The sequence below is a fragment of the Coccinella septempunctata genome, chromosome 1 (assembly GCF_907165205.1).
Source record: "Coccinella septempunctata chromosome 1, icCocSept1.1, whole genome shotgun sequence".
NCBI lineage: Eukaryota > Metazoa > Arthropoda > Insecta > Coleoptera > Coccinellidae > Coccinella > Coccinella septempunctata.
Genome location: NC_058189.1, coordinates 68,998,956 through 69,022,211, shown reverse-complemented (window position 1 = coordinate 69,022,211; position 23,256 = coordinate 68,998,956). Strand labels below are relative to the sequence as shown.

The window sequence follows — 23,256 nt, the reverse complement described above, 5'->3', positions numbered from 1 at the left end:
ACTTGTGTCCTAAGTCTCTTCTGTCAGTTGTTATTGAAATGAGCCATTTCATAGAATCGTGTTAATTACTAAAAAATAAAGAGAACAATTCGGCAATCCTAAGTTTCCATTTTCATTGCCACGTAAATATCAAACGAGCCAATATCCTAAAAAAAACCACATGGTCGAATCAGGAAATAAGTTTTTTCCCACTGCATTGCGATAATTCAGCTAACAAACGGTCTAAGGTCGTATTAAGATCTATTTCAGTAATAATTTTCAATTGTTTTTTCAACTTTGTCTTTTTGAAAGTTTTGTGTAGGTGATTTTGGATGAAACGCTTCATTATGACCAGTTCTACCTTCTGTTCAAACAAAAGGGCCAGTATATCAGCGAAATCATGCTCATTATCGATGAATATTTGGAATTTACTATCATCAAGCGCATTTTATCATGATATTATATTGATTTTCCACTGATATCTCAGAAATTTTCCACATTTGATTCAGTCCATCCCTAATTGAGTACAAACGAAGTCGCAGGCGAATTGAATGATAGAAATTATCACCGCACAGCTATAGATCCAACTCGAAACTGTTAATTACCGACTGGGTATGGTTTATTACTCAAAATTGCGGAATTAAGCGTAACTTGTAGGCTTAATTAATATCTAGTGCGCCATTATGCGTTTAGCTTGCTGAAATATGGACCGTTGTTAGTCGCTTCGTAATTGGCTTTAATAACATACGTATTATTCCGGGTTGTATCAACTGCTGTGACATAATATTCGGATTTCTATTTGATAGGGCTGATCTCATTTTGTAAACAGTTTGCATCATCCATGGGGAGGAAGAGTTTTTTATTGTGATTTTTCCCTAAGCTCTTGTACCATACGCAAAATTGTATGGTACCCCGTTATGCTAACTTCTGCTCAAACTGTATCTCATGCACATGCTAATTATGGCTAATCGGCTGATTCCACTCTTAGAAAAGCTATTACCTGAATCCCAGTGCGGCTTTCAACCCAATCGAGGTACGGTGGACCTAATTTTAACACTGCTACAGCTGCAAAAGAAGGCCCGTAAACAACAATCAAGGATACAGCCTACATCGATTTAAGTAAGGCCTTCGACTCGGTGGATCGGACAGCGCTATGGAAAATCATGGGAAGCCTTGGAGTACCCGAAAAATTCTTAGCAGTAGGTATATAAAAGCCTTCACACAAACAACAGCGCTAGAATACAGCAAATGGCTCTACAAACGACCATTTCTTAATCAACTCTGGAATAAAACAAGGCTGCGTGTTAGCGCCTTTACTGTTCAATATTTTCGCCATAGCTGTCTCGATAATTGCTGACATGAGTATGCCTGTAAGAGGTGTTGGATTGAGATTCAGATTTGATGGAGGCCTGTTCAACCTGAAGCGCCTCAGAGCAAAAACCCGTACAAAGTTTATCACGGAATTTCAATATGCAGACGACTGCGCACTTATCGCTAGCAGCACAGAGGATCTAGAGATTATGCTGGACACCTATAAACATATATACGAAGCTTTAGGCCTTAGGCTCAATATTGACAAAACCAAAATCTTGGTAAGTCTGCCAGATAGCCTTCAAACAGATATCAGCCTGGAGGATGAAACTCTAGAACAGGTCGAGCAGTTCAAATACTTGGGAAGCTTCATAAATACTAGGGCTAACCTCGACACGGAAATACAAAACCGTATCAATTCGGCATCACGGGCATTCTGGAAGCTACAGGATAGAGTGTTTCAAAATCACGACCTCAATCTGATGACCAAGACAGTTGTTTACAAGGCAGTGGTCCTCCCTACGCTTCTTCACGGAAGCGAAAGCTGGACGCCCTACAGGCGACAAATTATACAGCTTGAACAAACGCAACAACGTCATCTAAGACAAATAATGCACATCAGATGGTTCTACAAAGTTTCGAATGCAGAAGTCTTGCAACGCGCGAGTTGTACAACAATTGAAATTCAAGTAACGAGGGCCCGACTCAGATGGAGCGGCCACATTCTGAGTATGCAATACACAAGACTCCCCAAAATAGCTCTGTATGGCGAATTCACAAAGGGTGCTCGAAAACCAAGAGGTCAATATAAGCGGTTCAAGGATATACTGCATCAATCCCTAAAATCAGTTAATGCCAAACATAACTGGGAACAACTAGCGTTAGACAGATCACAGTGGAGGTCTTTGGTCCACAGTTATAATAGAGACTCGAGAAGAATACAGCGGCGGCCAGATCTAGTTGGTGACTATCCATGCCCGGAGTGTGGCAGTATCTTTAGATCACAATTGGGTCTCTTCAGTCACAGGAGGGCACACAGTCGCAAGTAGCCCTAAGAAATTATAAGTTTGATCCCACCGATAGTTCTGTTTTTGAGTATTTTCGTAATTTTTTTTTCTTCTTCTTTTTGTAGATTTATTCCCGGTAACGGTATACAGCAATGAATGATGCCGGAAGGATGATTATAACCACGGTTTTGTCCAATTAAAGAAATTCAATTCAATAAAAAACCATTTCTTTGTATCAGTAGATAAAGAAAATCTCTGTGGATCGCCCGTTTAGTTGGCTATATTCCATGTATTTCCTCAAATTGTCTTCCATTCAAATTTCTATCAGTGTGAAAGACAGTTAAGAAGTGTCTTTGATAGTTTATAGTTTCTTTTTTTGTACCTAGAATGAAAATATTCCTACTCACCATGCAACGCCTTCAAATAAGCCTTCCCTGCATTGATCATCTGCCTCGCTCCTGGATTGAACTTATCCAGGATATTCTGGAAAAAAAAAACGAACGTAAATCTCTCAAACTTTCCAACAGTCAACCAAATAATCCCATGGAAATCTAGAACCCATACCGAGTACACTTGGACGAGTTTACTACCGCATTTACGAAAGACCAATAGGAAAAACAATGATCGAATCATGTCCGAAAAAAATCTGGATATCATAACAACTCCCGGACTGCCATATCCGAAGATAACCCGGAAGAGACGAGAAAAAGTTTGCTGGAAAAGTTCGACGATAAGGCAGATATTGCAACTTATACGGTTTATACGATAAACATCAATATTGTGTTTGGAAAAGTTGAGCGAATCTCGGCTTGTTAAAACTTAGCAGACGACACATCGAGTTCATTTCGAAAAGTCGACGCCTAGCGTCCCGACGGCCGACTGCCAGCGTCGGGCTTTGCAGCGACAGGGGCGAACTTTTACCTTTAGGCAAAAACTAATTTGGGTCTGAGCATTTTTGGTCGATATGATGGACATATGTGGGCGACACCAATTGACAATTCATTAACTTCACATATATATTTTCACTTATTCAAAAAAAAAACAATTTTATTCAACCACTATTAGCCAGGAATTTCGATTTTTCAATTAAACTTGGCTTCACTGATTGATCTACCTTTACCAGTATATTTTCATCTATCATAGTACCTATTCAAACCTGGAAACAAAATAGAATTAAAAAAAAACGTATTTATCTATTGTAAGCGTTTTGTTGAGAATTTACAAGGTTGGCAAACGTTTCTGCCCTCGCCTATTGTGATGTAAGTGCAAGGGGATATTTCCTCAGATTAACTTGGTGTTACGTCTATGTACAGGGTGTCCGCCAGAAAAAGACCCTACACCCAATATGCGAAACTATGGGAGCTACCAGAAAATTGTCAAGTATACATTTTTAGGTATCAAACAATAAAGCATATGTATGAGTTTTAGCAAAGGTTAGTGTAACGGGGTACCATACAATTTGGAGTATGATACAAGAGCTTAGGGAAAAATCTCAGTAAAAAACCCCGTGAGTAGTGTAGTGATGTCAAATTTATTTACAGAATAAGCTTTTAAAACTGAAGGGCTTCTTTTCCATCGATATAAAATTTCTTTATCCTCTCCCCTTTCGAAATAATATCTGAAACAAAGAAACAGAGCAGAAAACGAGAAAAAAAGTTAATAATAAAGCTTTCATCAAAACTTATTCGAAGACTTGATGATGACTGAAGAAAAAGGAAATAATCATAGGTACATAACTTGTCCTTCAATTGCACTGGGAGGAATATCATCTCTACGTCAAAAATCTTCTGCTAATCTTGGTGGAGGATCACCCTCGTCGTTAGAAATGCCTTCAGTACTCAAATTAATAACAGCCAAATCTTGCTTTTGACTGGGAGGGTCTTTCGACCAGGTCCAGTCTTCCAAGTGATGATTCTTCTGTTCTTCAGTTGTTCGAGGAACGCTACAGGACCCTTATGTTGGGGAATTATCTCCCATAGATATAGCGGTGGTTATTCAGTAGAAAATTGAAAAAAAACGGGGAAGAAATTCAAAAAACTTCTGACACTTCATTGACAATTTGTCAAGTAAAAGTTTTTCTGGATGAATCATTCTTCGAAAATTCATTGATACTATATGACTAATCCATTTGTGTTGACTTCTTTTTGACAGTAGGTAGTACTCATCAAAATAAGTCGTTTAACCAAAAATTGTCTATATAAAATATCCAAGATGGCTGAGATACAACCCCTAGAAGTTCGACAAAATTTCATTGAATTTCAAGTACGGGACTGTGGAAGGTGACTCCGGCATTGCAAAAACGAAACAGAACATGAACATTTGGCTGGACAATGAATGGTTAAGTAACAAGTTCATCGGATTAGATCCATCAAGTCACTTTTAAGAGAATCATAATTGTTGTATCAGGCAATTTAGGGTGAAAAAAAAATTTGAAAATCGAGGCAGTTTCTTGAAAGCGCTTTATGGTAGTTATGTTGGAAAAGTGCTATGATGTTTCCCCATTTTATCCCATTTTTACGACGATTGTTGGAATGTTCGAACAAGAAGATTGTGATGCCCATTGTGAAAAAATTCGTGAATAATTTATACGAATTTTATTGGTGAGGTTTTGAAGTATTATTCTATTTTTTACACTTGTGCCCTAAGTCTCTTCTGTCAGTTGGTATCGAAATGAGCCATTTCATAAAATCGTGTAAGTTACTTAAAAATAATAATTCGGCAATCCTAAGTTTCCATTTTCATTACCACGTAAATATCGAACGAGCCAATATCCTAAACGAAACCACATGGTCGAATCAGGAGATAAGTTTTTTCCCACTGCTTTGCGATAATTCAGCTAAAAAACGGTCTAGGATCGTATGGGGATCTATTTCAGTGATCATTCTCAATGATTTATTGATTATGTCATTTTGAAAGTTCTGTATAGGTGATTTTTGGTGGAACGCTTCATTTTGACCAGTTCTACCTTCTGTTGAAAAATGTCTAACCTTCAAATACACCCTGTATATACACTTATATGGGTCCCAGATTACCCGTTTCGGATTTATTGATAATTCTCGGCAAAAATGGTCTTATATTTGAAATACAGTCATCTCGTTAGAAAATGATCTTTCGAAGGTTTTCTGCATTCTCCAATACTTGTACGAGGGTTGGATAAATAGCGTTCTCCAATAGGTCTAAATGAAATTGGCCTATGAGATTTTCTGGTATAAAAAAAGGCTTTATTCAGTTCCTGAACCAATCGTTTCTCATGAGGATGGAATTTATGTTGTTTAAGGATTCTCATGATTGTTGTGCGTTTAAAACCAGATACATCGGGCAATTTCCTAGTACTAAAGGTCGGATCCATTGCTACATGACCTAAGAGAGCCACGTCCCTCGCTTCGTCTCTTTCATGCACCCTATTTTTGTTTCCGACTGAACCAATAGCGTCAAATTTGGCAACCAGTTGCACAACCTAAGCAGCGGATACATTTTTGAAGTCGCGAACTCTAGATAGAGGCTGAGATTGTCCATTTTCTGACGCTTTTTCGAAGATTATGTTCAAAAAAATGCTCGCGGAATAGATAACCTTTCTCTTTCTTATTCTTGCAGCACCTAATTTTCCCTCCGAGGTTGTTAAATTCCGTTTAATTAATTTAATTCAAAGACTATTCTTAATTTCACAAGATTTCAATCCTCCATTTTAGAGACTCCAGCAGTGGCACCAGCGTTTCCAAGCCAATTCAGCCGAATTACCAGATCGGTGCCAATTTCCTGAATGCACTCTTTTCCTAAAATCCCGTTTAAATGCAAGCGCCTCGTTTACATGCAAATGGTCCTGACGCTCCAACCGAAAATATGTACTCGGGGTATCTTTAACCACTCATCTCAATACCAAATCTTGGCCGATCTGACGGCTATCCTGGCCTACTTTCGGATTTTAATTAACCAGCGAAGTGGATTACCGAATTTATGAGGATTTACGTTCGGTGCAGGGACGTAAACCGCGGAAAGAAAACAGGCAAAGGATGCGGGGTTGAGTTTTTATCTGGTTCTCGTTACAATGGGGTTGTTTTGGAGAGTGCTTGTGGAAACAGGGTTGGCGCGAAGGGGAATTCGATTGGAATGTAGAGCACCACTGACACCACAAACGATACGGATTTATTTCGTGATTTTCGCTTCATTTTGTGGCTCCCACGCGAAGTGTTTCTTGATTCTTAAGTGATTAGGAATCGTCAAATATTTTTTCGTATGAAAAGAGCTAGTATAGTATATAGTATAGTGAGAAGGGGTTACAGTTCACTACGACCTTAAGGTCTATTGTGCCCCCTAACAGAGCTGTTTTCATCGCGCCCTTTACAGCTCGCCTTCCAGATCCAGAGATCGGATGAAATCCAGTATCTGGGACGGCTTCAACGAGGATAATTCCCCACTCCTACAAGTTTCTCGTCCAAAGCACTCTTTCCTTTGGCTTGCAATGGCAAGGCATTCCATAACCAGGTGAATAGGAGTTTCCTCCTCCTCCCCACAGAATCTACACTCGTCAGTGTCCGACAAACCCATTCTCAACAGATGCTTCTTTAGGCGACAATGTCCTGTGAGAAAGCCAGTGAGTAGGCGTAGTTGGTTCTTACTGAGATCCAGATATTTTTTGGATCTAGCAGTTTCAAAGTTCCGAAGGAACTTTTTGGAGTGATCCATTCCTGGGAGATTCCGCCAGAGTTTTTCCCTTACGGCTTTCTCCTTCTCCATAAACTCCTTCTTGTAGGTGCATTTTCCTATACTACAGAAGGGTTCTGGGCCAGTGAGTGGCGTTTGTGCGCTCTCTCTGGCAAGTGTATTGGCCTTCTCGTTTCCTACGATTCCCGAGTGACCGGGAACCCAGATTAAAGAGACCTTATTCTTCTTGCCTACATCATTGAGTTTATTCCGGCACTCCCAAATCAGCTTTGAATCAATGACATAGGAGCTCAGTGAATGAATAGCTATATCACACTTCTGATAGTTTCTTTCTAGATTTACATCTAGGCATCTTTCGATTGCCAGTATTTCCGTTTGAAGGACGCTTGTACAGGAGCCTAACGATAGTGCACACTTGGTACTTGGCCCATAAATCCCAGCGCCAGCTCCTGTAGCGGTTTTAGAACCATCTGTATACCATTTTAATGTATTTTCTTCAAGATTGTAGGCGGTGTACTCCCGTTCCCAATCTCTTCTTTTACTTAGCATTGTACTGAAATTTTTCTCAATGCTTACTTTCTTGATCATTAAGTCACTAGGAAGGTTTGCAGATGAGATGTAGTCGTTCAGGGAGGACCAAACTCTCTGACTCTTGATTCTCTCGTTACCTGTTCCTTCCTTAGATAATCTGAGGATGGCCTCATGAGCTACCCTATCAATCACTAGATGTAGAGGTGTGAGGTCTGTGATGATCTCAAGCGCCCTAGTTGGACACGTCCTCATGGCTAAAGATCTAAGGACGTGGAATTTTTAAAAAAGGTTCAAGGTTCGAATGCTGGATGATTTCTTCTATGTCTAGGATGCGTCTAGTGTTTTCTGAGTTGATAGTTAAAGGGTTGATAGTGCACCACAACCTAAGATCTATTTTGCTGAGATGGCTTGTACGAATAGATGAAAACTACAGGGTGAGTTTTTGACTAGTACATATATTTCAACAGTGGATTCTTGAGGTCCAGAGAAACATTTTTTCCCTTACCATTTTTTCCGAATCGGCTGGGTTTGAAAGATACAGGCTCTTAATAAACCATAAAAAAATGTTATTTTTAGTTTTAACTCAAAAACGTTTCGATCGAATGAAATGAATTTCGGAATATAGTTTTTCACTCATTTGATTAATCTTTTTCGAACACAAGATATCACGCGCGTCTTCCAGTTTTCTCATTTAGACCATTACGTACCATAAAAGTACCAAAAATTCAAAGAACCCAACTTTTGAAACTAAGTTGGATACTAATAATGAATATCTGAACGTTTTGTGAAATAAAAGTATTCCCCACATTTTCTCGTATGATGCGCCGTTTTCGAGTAATTTGATGTTCAAAAATTAAAAAGTATCCCCATCAGATGAGAATTAACCGAATTTGTGTCATTTATGTCGATCCCCGTTTCAATTCCTACAGGAGTTCCGTTCCATCAACTTCGAATTGCCTATTGATCCTTCATTAGTCCATTTGAAAAATTAAATGTCAAACGGCACTATCAAAATCCCAAGAGGCTTGGGGGACAAGCGTATAAATATTCATCCCTTAGCATGAATAATTATTCAGAACGAGTCATTTGCAATCTGCTTATAGGTGGCGTACGAAAAATCATGCATTTGGTCATGTTCGAAGACTTTTTTCGAGGGAAAACAATGCTAAAAAATTTCAATGATGAGGAGCTAAAGTGTGAGTCTGTAGATTGCCATTTTAATTTTTTACCATCGCGAGTTTTTGCCAGTTAAAAAGACTGCTATTATGTTTTTTTCTATAGAAATTTCGGATGTTCAATATTTTTTCATAATTCCATAGAATGGCAGTGAATAAGGGACTGTGGGTATATAAAAAGCTTCCAATATTTCAGACTCGAGTTCACACGCTCGTACCTACACCAAAATTCTTTTTTTTGCCACCACATCCCGTTTTAATTAGGTCGACTTTGACGTTCGAAATTTTTATCTCTTTATGAACATATGTATGTGTAAATATCGGAGTTCCGTTTCAGGGTCTGATGAAACCGCGAAAGGGATGAAAAATTTTAATTGGAAGGCTTTACCGAACTGTTTTCAGCGTAGATTCGTTTATTCCGTTTGTGTTCTTAATGTATAATCGTTGGTTTCCACGGGAAATGAAAGAATTAATTGGAGAATTATTACATTGGTGGGATAGGTGATGAATTTTTCGTGTGCAATGTATGAATGTATACGGAAAAAGTAGTGAAAACCTCCTATAACGTTTTGTATTGGTAAAACTAGTGCGAGTGCATATTTTGATGTCACTACAACCATTCCAAAAGATCTGGAGCTAATTCTACCAATGGAATTCGCTGTTAGAGAAAATTTCATAAGTAAAAGAGGTGTAAGTGTGAGTTTCATTTTCTTGAAAAATTCGATTTTATATCTTTTTCATTTCTGAAAAACGATGTGAAAAACATCCTGAATTTGGAGATAACCGTGTTTTTGTTCGTCAGAAATATGCATGCATATTTTATCCACTTTCAACGGTTTTCTTCAATACAGATGTTTTTTCCCAGCAGGAATAAAAAAATATATGATATTATCAGATTTTGAATGTATTGGCTCCATTCTAAAATCAGTTATTCTCGATCAATTCTAGTGATCAATAGCTTTTCTTTCGTTTGATTTTCTACACTCGATCGCTATGCAACGCGAAACACGCAATTTGACCCAAGAGGAATGTGCCCAAGCGGTAGTTTTACGAGAAGAAGGGTGGACATACACAAGAATTGCAGAAAGGTTTGGAGTTTCCCATACAAGTGTATCCAGAATGTTGCAGCGATTCAGGGAGACAGGTATGAATGTACGAAGACCAGGACAGGGTGGACTACGGGTAACAACTGCCATTCAAGAACGTTACTTGAGAGTTTCTTCGTTGAAACGGTTTGCAACCGCTCGCCTCCTTCAAGTTCAGCTTGAGCAAACTCATGAGGTGCAAATTAGCACTCAGACAATAAGAAATCGCCTCAGAGAATATGATTTAAGGTCCAGCTCTTACCCCAGCCCATCGAAGGGCGCGTTTGGATTTCACTAGAGAGCATATCCATTGAGAAGAGGCCGATTGGGAAAGAGTTCTCTTCACAGATGAGTGTAGATTCTGCCTCAACCATTGTAATCGACGTTTCCTTGTATACAGACGTCCACATGAAAGATATGCTCAGTGCAATTTCCTGAATAGGTACTACTGGTTTCGGAGGAGGATCGATGGGGGTGGAATATTTTTGACTGCTCGCACAGACCTAGTGGTCGTTGATAATGGAGCTATGAATGCTGATAAGTATATAAGGAACATTCTTGAAGAGCATGTAGTGCCATTTGCTCCATTCATTGGTGAAAATTTCATTTTTTTGGACGATAATGCCAGACCCCATCGTGCGCGCATCGTTCAAGAGTACCTTGAAGAGGTTGAAGTCTCTCGAATGGAATGGCCAGCAAGAAGTCCAGAAAATCATCCAGCTACTCTTAATGACTTAGAAATCCAACTCGGAGAAATCTGGGAAGGATTAGCTCAGAACATTTTTAGATCACTCATTTTGAGTATGAACCGTCGTTGCCGAGCTGTAATTAACGCAAGTGGTGGAAATAACAAGTATTAAATCACTTATCAGCATTTCAGTATTTTGAAAATTGTTCATTTCTCTTCTTTCACATAAGATTCGGTGAAATCCTGAATTTTTCTTGCATTTAATGTGTCTTGTTTCGTTCAAAACCTTCCCGAGAGAACACAAAAAATAAGTTATAAAGTCAATGTAGAGTTAACTTTCATTAAAATTGAGATTTTCAGAATGTGCGTTAATTTTCTAACCCTTTATAACTCAAGTGGCTTCACAGTGAAATGGAGTTCAACACTCCTGGACTCCCCATACATAATAAACACAAAACGACATTTCCTCAGGAAATTAATAAGACTCTCGTGAAAACCACCAGAAAGCATGGCAACAAGGCAGTCCTGTCAATGTCAGCTGATCCGAAATTGCAATCATGTAGAAAAATAATTTCTATGCACTCGCGACTTCCTTCAACGAAAACGTCAAACGTAAGCAATGCATGCATTTGACAATTTCTATCCACTATTTTTCTATTTCACGATTTCGATCCGTTCCGCATCCGCTGTGAAATGTTTCGTCTCGAAAATAAACTCCGGAGACGGATCCGAATCCGGCATGTCGAGGCAGGAATGCCCCCCCAACACCGTATGCACGCTCGCGGAAGAAATCGAGGAAACCACCAACAGAAGGTCGAAATTTCGAGATTGCCTCAACGCCGAGATGTGCCAATTGCTGGAGCTTAAATGCCGATTCTGCGACACGGATTTCTGCGCTCCGGAGAACAACAACTCGTCCAATTCCAAATACACGTTTAATCACGACGTTAACTGCGTCCAGTGCAACACGAAGAACGATTCGCGTTGTCTGACCAGGACTGAGCCGACTTTGCCCTGCTCCAAAGGGGAGGTTTGCGTTACTTTTAGCGTTACCGACTTCGATGGTAAGAATGAATTGGACAGAGGCTGCAGTAACAAGGAAGTGTGCAACCATATTGGGGATTTCTGCAGTTGGTGCGGTACTGATGGATGCTTACCCAGAATGCCGAGGATTATGTACTTGAGGAATCCAAGGATGTCCGATGGGGGCCATGTGGAACAGAATTTCGCTGGCGTATTCACGTTTTGCCTACTGATGTGGATTTTTAACCAATCATTTTATTCATGTGCGATTCCATAGAATAAAGGGTGCAATATTAGTCGATTATTCACAGCAGAGGCCACAGCTCTTAAAATAACCTCGTGGTGTCATGTTTGCGCATTTGCTTCAGTGGAAGATCTGCGACGAACGAATGGAATGTACATAGAAGTCTGTCCACAAACAACATTTGAGTGGTTCAGAGCTGAAGTGAACCAAGTCCATGCAGCCTAGTTTTGAGATGAATGGCTCACAAGTTGTTTATCATCAATTAGAGTAACTTCTTTAGATTTTAAAAGGTTAGAATGTAAGCATATGCTTGCATAAGCATAAAAATAAAAGTCACTTTTGAATTAACTGGCGATAAACATCTTCTAAGCCATTCATCTCAAAACTAGGCTGCATGGACTTGGTTCACTTCAGCTCTGAACCACTCATTTATAGGCAGAGAGATAACGAATGGTACCCCAATAATTCCAAGTATCTACATAACAAATCTTGGAAAGAAAGTTTTTTTCTGGAAATGTATTCAGACAAAGAAAATTGAAAGTCTTGGTGGAGCTAGTACTTGGTTGGTCTCTCACGAGCTAGTGTCATGCTGTCGATGAGACAATTCATGAAATTCTTGGTCAAATTGACCCAAATAATCAGCAAAGCGTAAGAAAGCTGCTACAGATTGTTTATCACTCGTTATAGGGAATATAGTTGTCTAGACATCTCTGTCCATGTGGACAGAGATCAATGCAGAGTGAGCTGGCCAGCCAATCTTTCAATAGTATGACTTTGGAGTGCTTCATACTTGCTCTCAAACCACGAAGTAACCAGTGGCGTCTCAAAGTCTTTTCAAAACGCATGTTGTCAGATAGAAGGTTTCGCGTTTTTATTGATGATAATAGTAGTAATTCCGAAACTTTCTTCTTCCACAAGGATCAGTTTTAGTACCTCTTCTTTTCAATTTATATCGGTGTGATATCCCTATTACTTCTTCTGAGAAGTTTATGATATTGCCCTCGCATTCCGTCATTCTGATTTTAGATTCAAAGAGAATAATTTATTCACACATTTAGAACTTTTGAGGAATTACATTTTCGAATGGCGTTTGAGTCCTAACCCAAATAAAACAGAACCTAACCTAACCTAACCTAACCCAAATAAAACAGAGGTTGCGTGTTTCCATTTGAATAATCATCAAAAATATAGAAAATTGAGTGTAGTTTTCGGTAATTCTTTTTTGGAACATAACTTCAATCCAAAATATCCAGTAGTTAAGCTGGAGTCATAGCTGAATTTCAAAGCCTACTAGGAAAAACTAGGAATGTTTTCCTGTATAAACCAGCTAGTACTTCAAGGGGTGCTATTGCAACTACTCTTCGAACAGCAGCCCTAGCTTTGGTTTTTTCGGCTGCTGAATATTATTGCCCCGTTTGGGTTAATAGTGTTTATGTGCAAAAAAAAATTGATGCACAGCTGAATCTTTCTATGAGAATTTGTACTGGAACTTTTAGATCTGTGGCGGCGTAGTTGTACCCATGGTAGAGGAATACTTCATCTCACCATGATGGTACCAAGGGTAGCCAAACGATGGCATCACTGCGCACGACGGTTGCGATCACAGGGTAGATTATACGTCTATTGCGGTGCAGCATACGCCAAACGATGGCGCCACCGGCGACGCAACACTCTATACCCTCGACGTAACCGGCGTTTATAGCAGGCACAAACTACGCTGCTTCGGCGATTGTCGTAGGTAGCTGCTAGGGTTCATTAACCTACCTGATGAGTCCGACCCTAGCAGTGGGACGAAACAATCACCCCAAGAGCACGCATTTCCTCAAATAGCGTGAACTCACCCCAGCACATACCGCCAAAGATCTTCTCCTATTCAATGGGTACCAGTTACTGCAAACATTGTACCACCCCATATTCGTAGACAGAGTGCAGTTATAAATAAATTTCACTCTATTCCCAACTCATTTCCAATACTGTCACATATTCCATAAACTACGATTCAAACTTCAGTTTAGTAAACCCTTATGGTCCAACTCTTTCCTCATTTCTAATGGACAGGAACATTTAGCAGTCTGTTTTGAACTGGGTTGTGAATTTCAGATAAGATATTCTGGTTATGCTCTTTATCAGAAGAATATATATATTATCAAAGACATCATATTATCTTAAATATTACTCGTTAATGCTCAAAGGAATTTGAAGTTAAGTGTCTGATTGAGTGAAGCCTTAAAACAAAGATACATGGAATGGAGAATAAACATTCCAAAGATTGAAGTGAGATAGTTGCTAAGTGTTGCCAGTCACAATTGAGACAATGTCTCGGAGATCATTGTCACATCAATTTTCAGTACGAATAGATAGGAAGTATATGAATTTTTCAAGAGAATGCCACTGCCTTAGTGTCGCACTAGACAAAATTATCGAATGTGTGTACTACAAAACATTCATTGGCAGCACTCGTAGATAGAGGAAAGAGAAGATACTGCATTGCGCAGCTACGAAGGAGAGCTCTATATGTGTCCAACATCAACTTGTTTTTGTTTACGTTTACCCCAATCCGAATCTATCTTTTTCGACATATTTTCCACAACTTACACAATTTCCTGGCATGTCAACACCAGAATTCTTGATTCTCAAGTCTTAAAACGCACGAAACACTATTACATCCAACACAAATACGATAATAAACATTCAAATATTGGGGTAAACGTAAACAAACATGGAGTAGATGCACAGTAAATGTCAACAAAAACATAGAGATGTTGGACACACTTTTCTTGTTGTTCACGTTATCTTCCCCTTCCTCTATCTACGGTAGCACTGAATGTCCATTGCATGTATCTATGTTCTAAGAGTGAAACCGATTCAACGGAGTTCCTGTTCTATGAATTCATTTCCATTCTTTGGATGCATGTATTCCTTCTTTGAAAAATACTGTTTTATTCCTAAGCCGGTGAAGCTTTATTCGGAAATAGGAAGCAGGAAAATAAGCATAAAAGAGTGATTTGTTGGTATGGCTTTCAGGTATTAGCGCATCGATCTCCGTCGACTGCTTGGATCCGATCTATCTTCGGCATCTACGTTTGTTTCCTTTTATGGCAGAACAAGAAACAGCACAACACCAGTATCATCCATTCGCGATTTTTTATAGCTGGTCGCATTTAACAGCGATTTATAGGCTATAACGGGTGTATATGGGGACTGGGAAAGCGATAACGCTCTTTCTGCAGCGAGAAATTTTCAGTATGTCTGTTGGAATTGATGTCGCAGATTTTCCCAGAGGTGCTTCGCTCATTTCTGCAGTTTCAAAGACTGCGAGTTAGTTTTTCCTTCACCACATTGAGGATTTCACAGTGACAACGAAAAGGATGTAGTAATATTTCCAAGACTTAAGGTAGAAATCAGTTTTTGTTCAATTATTCATACACTGCGCAAAAAAATTAACGCACAATATGGAAATCTCAAAGGTAAACAAAAGGGTCGCCTAAGCGGGCGCATCGCAAGAATGAAATATTAATGGAAACAACAATTCCGAAGGAATTGTCGTTCCAATAATGTGAGCTAGTCATGAACTATCATAGGAAGTCCCAGAGAAGTCGAAAAATTCAAGTGCAACTGTAGACCGGTTTCGGGATCATTTTCCCTCGTCAGTACAGTATAGCACTGAATCTCTCGATCGGAGGATGGTGGTCTTATGCGATCTTGGGACGCTGCTTTGAGATATCTCATCACGATACGCCACCTGTCACGCAAAGACTGAACCAAACCTCACTTTCTCTGCAGACTCCTACAACAGTTCATGGCTCCCAAGTTCAACTACTTCCCGCAGTCATCGAATGTGCTAACATTCATCAAGGACCACGGGCTAGCTCACATTATTGGAACGACAATTCCTTCGGAATTGTTGTTTCCATTAATATTTCATTCTTGCGATGCGCCCGCTTAGGCGACCCTTTTGTTTATTATATTCCCCGGACCAGAGTACGGTCATAGTGAGCGAACCCCCTCAATTCGCCCGTGGTCCTTGATGAATGTTAGCACATTCGATGACTGCGGGAAGTAGTTGAACTTGGGAGCCATGAACTGTTGTAGGAGTCTGCAGAGAAAGTGAGGTTTGGTTCAGTCTTTGCGTGACAGGTGGCGTATCGTGATGAGATATCTCAAAGCAGCGTCCCAAGATCGCATAAGACCACCATCCTCCGATCGAGAGATTCAGTGCTATACTGTACTGACGAGGGAAAATGATCCCGAAACCGGTCTACAGTTGCACTTGAATTTTTCGACTTCTCTGGGACTTCCTATGATAGTTCATGACTAGCTCACATTATTGGAACGACAATTCCTTCGGAATTGTTGTTTCCATTAATATTTCAATCTCAAAGGTGTTCTCAATGATAATCATTTTTATCAGAATTATGCATGCATATGTAATCCACTTTCAACGGTTTTCTTCATTACAGATGTTTTTTCCCTGCAGAAATAAAAAAAGATGATATTATCAGATTTTGAATGTATCGGCTCCATTCTAAAATCAGTTTTTCTCGATCAATTCTAGTGATCAATAGTTTTTCTTTCGTTAGATTTTCTACACTCGATCGCTATGCAACTCGAAACACGCAATTTGACCCAAGAGGAACGTGCCCAAGCGGTAGTTTTGCCAGAAGAAGGGTGGACATACACAAGAATTGCAGAAAGGTTTGGAGTTTCCCATACAAGTGTGCCCAGAATGTTGCAGCGATTCAGGGAGACAGGTATGAATGTCCGAAGACCAGGACAGGGTAGACCACGGGTAACAACTGCCATACAAGAACGTTCCTTGAGGGTTTCTTCGTTGAGACAACGGTTTGCAACCGCTCGCCTCCTTCAAATTCAGCTTGAGCAAACTCATGAGGTCCAAATTAGCACTCAGACAATAAGAAATCGCCTCAGAGAATATTATTTAAAGCCTCGTGTCATGGCAAGAGGCCCAGCTCTTACCCCAGCATGTCGAAGGGCGCGTTTGGATTTTGCGAGAGAGCAAATCCATTGGGAAGAGGCCGATTGGGAAAGAGTTATCTTCACAGATGAGTCTAGATTCTGACTCTACCATTGTGATCGACGTTCCCTTGTATACAGACGTCCACATGAAAGATATGCTCAGTGCAATTTCCTGAATACTACTGGTTTCGGGGGAGGATCGATTATGGTATGGGGTGGAATATCTTTAACTGCTCGCACAGACCTAGTGGTTGTTGATAATGGAGCTATGAATGCTGATAAGTATATAAGGAACATTCTTGCCTTCTAGTACCATTTGCCCCATACATTGGTGAAAATTTCATTTTTATAGACGATAATGCCAGACCCCATCGTGCGCGCATCGTTCAGGAGTACCTTGAAGAGGTTGAAGTCTCTAGAATGGAATGGCCAGCAAGAATTTCAGATCTCAAACCGATTGAGCAGGTTTGGGACAACCTTAATATTTCGATGAGATAAGGAATATGTAGGAATATCTTGTGAAGATACCAATAGAATTGGAAAAGCAAGCCACTAAATACTATATCAACTCAATAAGACCCCCCAGTCTGTTCCAGACATGGAAATATTGTTAATTTCTGGGTATTTCTGACCTTCAAACAGTTATAAATTCATTGCCAACTAGCAAACAAAATTCTAGCAAACATCCAGGAAGAAGTAAAGCCAAACGAGGGAAAAGAAAAAAACGTATGTGCAGACATTTTCGACATCATGTTACTAAAGAGCCATCAAATCTGTAGATTATGTACATCTTCACTCTATGCTGATTTCAAAAGGGGACCAATTTTCCGTGAAAAATACTCGAGTACCCAATTAGTCTCCTTCGTTCTAGCATGTTGTGCTTTTATAAATATAACGGCCATTTATCGTTACGCCATCTGCATCTCCGATGTTCGCTTAGATGCAGACGCCCAAGAAAGACATCCCCTCTCTTCCTCCCCTCTCACGATGAGCTAACCTAGGGGCAATATCGAATAATATGCCCCTTATTGTTGCCCAACTTACTCCCGAATCGACGTATGCTTCACTGGAGAAATTTTTCATTTCTTCCGAATTTTTTCCCTAACGAGGATCCCGAAGTTTTCCAATTAATGGAAATGTATATATTCCTCGCTGAACTTTTGATGGAAATGCTATCAGCGGCGGAAACAGCAAGGTACATCATTCGGATGTCAAGAATTTTAATAAACATCTCGAGTTCTCAGTTGATGCGTGGACTTTGCAGGTCTCCACGATTGGACAAAAAAATTTAATATACCACCGTTTTGGCAGTCGAGCATGAGAAAGGCATTTCGGAACGAGAAACGAAGAATTTTAATAATTCCTTCAATCTATTATCTCTCTGCCTTCAATATTCGATGAACTTGAAAAAATTACCATTCTTTTTTCTCCTATTTTATGGTTGCATGTCAGTTATGTCAACACGTTTCTGTTACAGGACCAGCAAACCGGGCACCTTGCCAGGGGGGCAAATTCAGGGGCAGCAAATCAATTCAAACAAATACAAACTTCAAAATTTATTCCAAAAGTGAAGTTGAATCGAAAGAACGCCAAAATTTTGGGCGGCTTCACGAGGCACACAGGAATATCCTAGGTACGTCTCTTTTATGTCCCAACGTGTACCGTCGGTACAAGGATATGAGCGAGATATCCCTGGAACATCTAGGGAATGTCCAAGGGATTCACTATTTTTGTAAGAGTGTACTATGGGAAATCTTTGGGATGTTTTAGGTAGTACCCGGTATATCCCTAGGATGTAACCAAAGGTATGTCCCAAATATGTCCTTTTTGGCAGCCAATGGATGTCCATGCATAATCTCTAGTATGTCCTATGTCCCTAAAGAGACTGTCCCATCCTCTTATTCTGTTAGAGAAGTCCCTGGGATGTCCATAGAATGTACTGTTGTTAGGGCGAGATGGAAAACTATCAAAAATGCAGCAGTCTGCTCATAAATAATTATCCCAGTCTGCCTGTGAAATCTGTGGCGACTCTTACTGACCCACTTTGATGAGCGTCACCGACTGTTTAGTTTCTGAGATGACTTCTATGATACATATCACAGGAATGATTTTCATTTTCATTTTGCCAATCAAAATTTACAAAGTTCATTCCTAGGAGGGGTTTAAAATAGTCGAGATTCAAAAACTATCAAAGAGACCTTCACCGATGGAACGCAAGAAAAACAAACAAGTTCCAGAACAACGTTTCGTATTTCTCCCGTGTGCTGGTCCTGCCATTATCATGCAGGGTATGTCTTATTTACTGTTGTAACTGAACGTCTCACGAACAAATGCACATCGTGCTCGCTTCCGCAATCCATAAATGCACAAAACAACCTTTGAACATTTTGCTATAGAGCGAGTATCCTTTGCGTCTCCTGTACTCTGGGCTAGTTGGAGAGATCCATCATGCACTCCGTTTCTATTTATTACTCCAATAAATTACTGTGTTCGATGTTCACAACTAGCTGAGTAGTTTTCATTTAGGACAGGTATATCGTCATATCGATCGAGCACTTTGTTGAGTGTTATTGTGAAACTATACCTGGAATATTTGAGGTAATCTCGACGATTGGCATGCATGAGGAAACAAGTATTTCATTTTCCGTATTATTGGGCTGATGGCGTGGGGTCTGAACGCAATATTGGATGGAGTTTCTACTATCTATGTGTTGTGACGATTGAGAATTATATTCGAAAGATAACCCAAGCGTGCACTACAAAAGGAGCCTACAGTTGATTCCAGGAAGCTACTGTGAACTTTCGAGCTTCAACAACACACTTGAAAATCGACGAATTCACAGAATTTGCCGATCGTGCCACGATAACATTTGCACCAGGTCCTTCGCTGACTGAAATTTTTAAACGAGAAGGAAAAGCATCATCCCCTTTCAAGTATCTGCATACGCTTTAGGGACCATTGTAGGATATTATCCGCAGAGGCCTTGTTGGCAAAATGGAGCACACAAATAAGCGGCAAAATAGAGCGAGCACAGGGTATGGTGGGAGTTACCGGAGAGACACAGAGTTAAAATCCGAAATCGTAAATCCTTTTACAAAAGCCCGAACGGGTTTAAATAAACGCACAGGTGCTTTCAGTTGGAAATTAACCCCGGCGAGCTGGATCCGTTTTAATTTTGCCGTATACCCGACATAATTTGACGCATAATAAAAATCAACATTATCACTCGATGGAGGTGGTACAATTAGTTCGTTGGATGTGTTGGATTTTCGACGGATAATTCGGTTTAATGCTGAGGATCATCAGCAAAGTTTCACTCATAAAAAACTGCCTAACAATTTGAGAAAGTTGAAAAATTTCGAGATTGTTTTTCAACAATTCTAAATACAGGATGTTTCAAAATTCAATGCAGTAATTTCTGGAATATATTCCCTGAATGATTTTGAGGCAAAAAGTTCACAAAAACATAGGTCCGCAAGCGATTAGTTACGGATCTACAGGGTGTTGAAAGTTCAATTTCTTCTAAGTTTTTTCTATATACGAGGATATATCGAAAAATTCTTAGCCTACTATAGAACCAAACAAAATTTCAATGTCAAAATATTTTATTACTCAACACATTCTCCTCCTAATTGGATACATTTTATTACAGCGAACCTGCAACGTCTCAAGACCTTTCAAAAAAATGTTTCTTCTTACTCTGCAAACCAGACCTCCACAGCTCTTATGACCTCCTTGCTGGAAGAAAATTTACCTTTTAAACTTTTTTTCAGTTGAGGAAAGAGATGATAGTCGGATGGAGCCAAATCTGTTGAATAAGGGGGGTGTACTAGTACTTCAAACCCTAAATCACGAATTTTCTGCATGGCAACATCAGATTTGTGTGCAGGGGCGTTGTCGTGCAAAAACAAAACACCTTTGGATAGCTTTCCGCGTCTTTTCTCTTTAATTTTTTCCTGTAGTGTGTCGAATAGTAATATCTGATTATTGTTCCAGCCTTATCCAAATAATCAATCATGATTACTCCATGACAATCCCAAAAACCTGAAGCAAGAACTTTTCCAGCAGATTTTTGGACACGAAACTTCTTTGGAGAACCAAAGTGACGCCATTCTATCGATCGTTGCTTTGTTTCTGGATCGTAGAAATGTACCCAAGTCTCATCCAGCTGTTTACAAAGCAGTGGTCCTCCCAACGCTTCTTTACGGAAGCGAATGCTGGACGCACTAAAGGCGACACATTAAACAGCTTGAAAAAACGCAACGTCATCTAAGTCAAATAATGCACATCAGGTGGTTTCACAAAGTTTCAAATGCAGAAGTCTTGCAGCTCGCGAGTTGTACAACAATTGAGACTCAAGTACCGAGAGCCCGACTCGGATGGAGCGGCCACATTCTGAGGATGCAAGACACAAGACTTCCCAAAATAGTTCTGTAGGGTGAATTCATAGAGGGAGCTCGGAAACCAGGAGGCCAATATAGGCGGTTTAAGGATATACTGCATCAATCCCTAAAATCGGTTTATGCCAATCATAATTGGGAACAACTAGCGTTAGACAGATCACAGTGGAGGTCTTTGGTCTACAGTTACAAGGGAGACTCGGGAAGAATACAGCGGCGGCCAGATTTGGTTGGTGACTATCCATGCCTGGAGTGTGGAAGGATCTGTAGGTCACGGTTGGGTCTCTTCAGTCACAGGAGGGCACACAGTCGCAAGTAGTCCTAAGTAATTATAAGTTTGATCGCGCCTATAGTTTTGTTTTTGAGTCTTTTCGTAGATTTATTCTCAATGAATGAATGAATTTCGATATGCCATGCCCAGATCAACTCATATAGATTCTCCATAGTGCTCAATACTAATAACAAACGTCGCTGAGAAAGTCACCGGTTGATCAGTGATTTCAAAAGCTAAACAGTCCTTATAGTTTATGTAGTTTAGGCTGACCAGATTATCCCCAGTTCAATGACGGACGGAACTGGTGAATGTGTATATTTATATACACATATATAAAGGGTGTTTCAAATTGCGCGGTTTTTTTTAAGAATAAATAAAATATAAATGGCGCACCGAATTCGTCTGGGTATTATAACATTTGAAAAGTATGATGTATGACATTTATAAAAATGGCTTCGTACACGATTCAACAACGCATTCAAATTGTTGAATGATTTCATGAAAATCAGAGTTCTGAGAAAAGTGTTTTCAGAAAATTTCGTGAATTTTATGGTTTGCATAATTGTCCATCTGAAAGCACTCTTGGTCCAATTATTAAGAATTTCAAAAGACCGGTTCGGTGATAATCGAATTTTTGTGGCCTGAATTAGTGAATATTGATCAGGAGGATATTTGGTTTTAACAGGATGGCGCCACACCTCACTTTGCAAATGACACAATTGATTTATTGAGACAATAATTTCCTGGTCGAATAATCTCCAGAAACGGTGATGTCAATTGGCCACTAAGATCATGTGATTTGACACCATTGGACTATATAATAATCCACAATCGATTCCTGAACTAAAGGATGAAATTATTCGTGTTATTAGTGAGATAGAGCCTCAGTTATGTCAAATTTTCATTGAAAATTTTAACAAAAGATTGGACGTCTATAGAGCTGCAAGAGGAGGCCATTTGGCAGATATTATTTTTGGTACATAAATGTCATAAATGATACTTCAATTACCTATAAAATGTTTTTGAAAATTAATGCAAATTATGTGTTTTATTTACTCTTAAAAAAAACCGCGTAATTTGAAACACCCTTTAGTTTGATGTAGGTAGGCGATATTTGAATGAATACGTAAATGACACAAAGTCTGAACCTCAACAGGTTAAGGAAGACATTCAATCCATCCTTTCGAATTTTCAGTTTCCAGTTCAGCGCCTCCTGAATATTCAGCGTATTGGGCGAAACGAATCGATACCATACGAACGGCACAATAAATCCCACACGAAGCGCTGATACCGTCACATTGTAAACTTTCCAATCACGTACATCATGCGAAAAAGTAACATTACGCCCGACTTTCGTTTTTCAGTCCCCCGTTTTTCCAAGTTCATCCGGCTAATAACTATGATCGAGTGTACGCAGACATCATAGACTGGAATTATTGGCCGTATAAAACGTGCAATTAGATGAGACCTGACGTAACGACTCTAATGGCTCTACGTGAGATGGCTCCATAGGACGCCATTGTTGAAAATTGATGCGAGTTTGGTTCTCGAATGGACTCGTATTTCGGGATTCTGTACGAAAAGGTCGTGAGCATGTACATGAATGATTATTATTGCACACTGTTGGTTCTACACCATACAATAATTATTCATGTACGAGCTCATGAACATGTCGTGGAGTGTAGATTATCGGAGTCATTAGGATTGTGAATTGTTACTGTTAAATCTGAAATACTTGTGTGTATGTATTGTTTAGGAAAGGAGCGTTTTATTGGCCACATCTTTGTAATGCAGCCTGGTCTTCTGGAAGTGACTGACGATTCATACCCCTTGCATTCCTCACTTTGGCGGCCTTTGGGAAGCCGCTGTCAAATCTGCTAAACATCATCTTACTCGCCA

The 23,256-nt window shown here is 39.7% G+C and overlaps 1 protein-coding gene across 2 annotated transcripts in view; it reads right to left on the bottom strand.

Annotated features, from left to right (window-relative positions):
- Positions 1-23,256, bottom strand: part of LOC123310534 (GATA zinc finger domain-containing protein 14) — a 193,316-nt gene that overhangs the window by 116,236 nt on the left and 53,824 nt on the right. For both annotated transcript variants that reach the window (XM_044894044.1, XM_044894039.1), the window contains exon 3: positions 2,705-2,780. In XM_044894044.1, the coding sequence (XP_044749979.1) occupies positions 2,705-2,780 (76 nt within the window). The remainder of the gene's footprint in view (positions 1-2,704; positions 2,781-23,256) is intronic.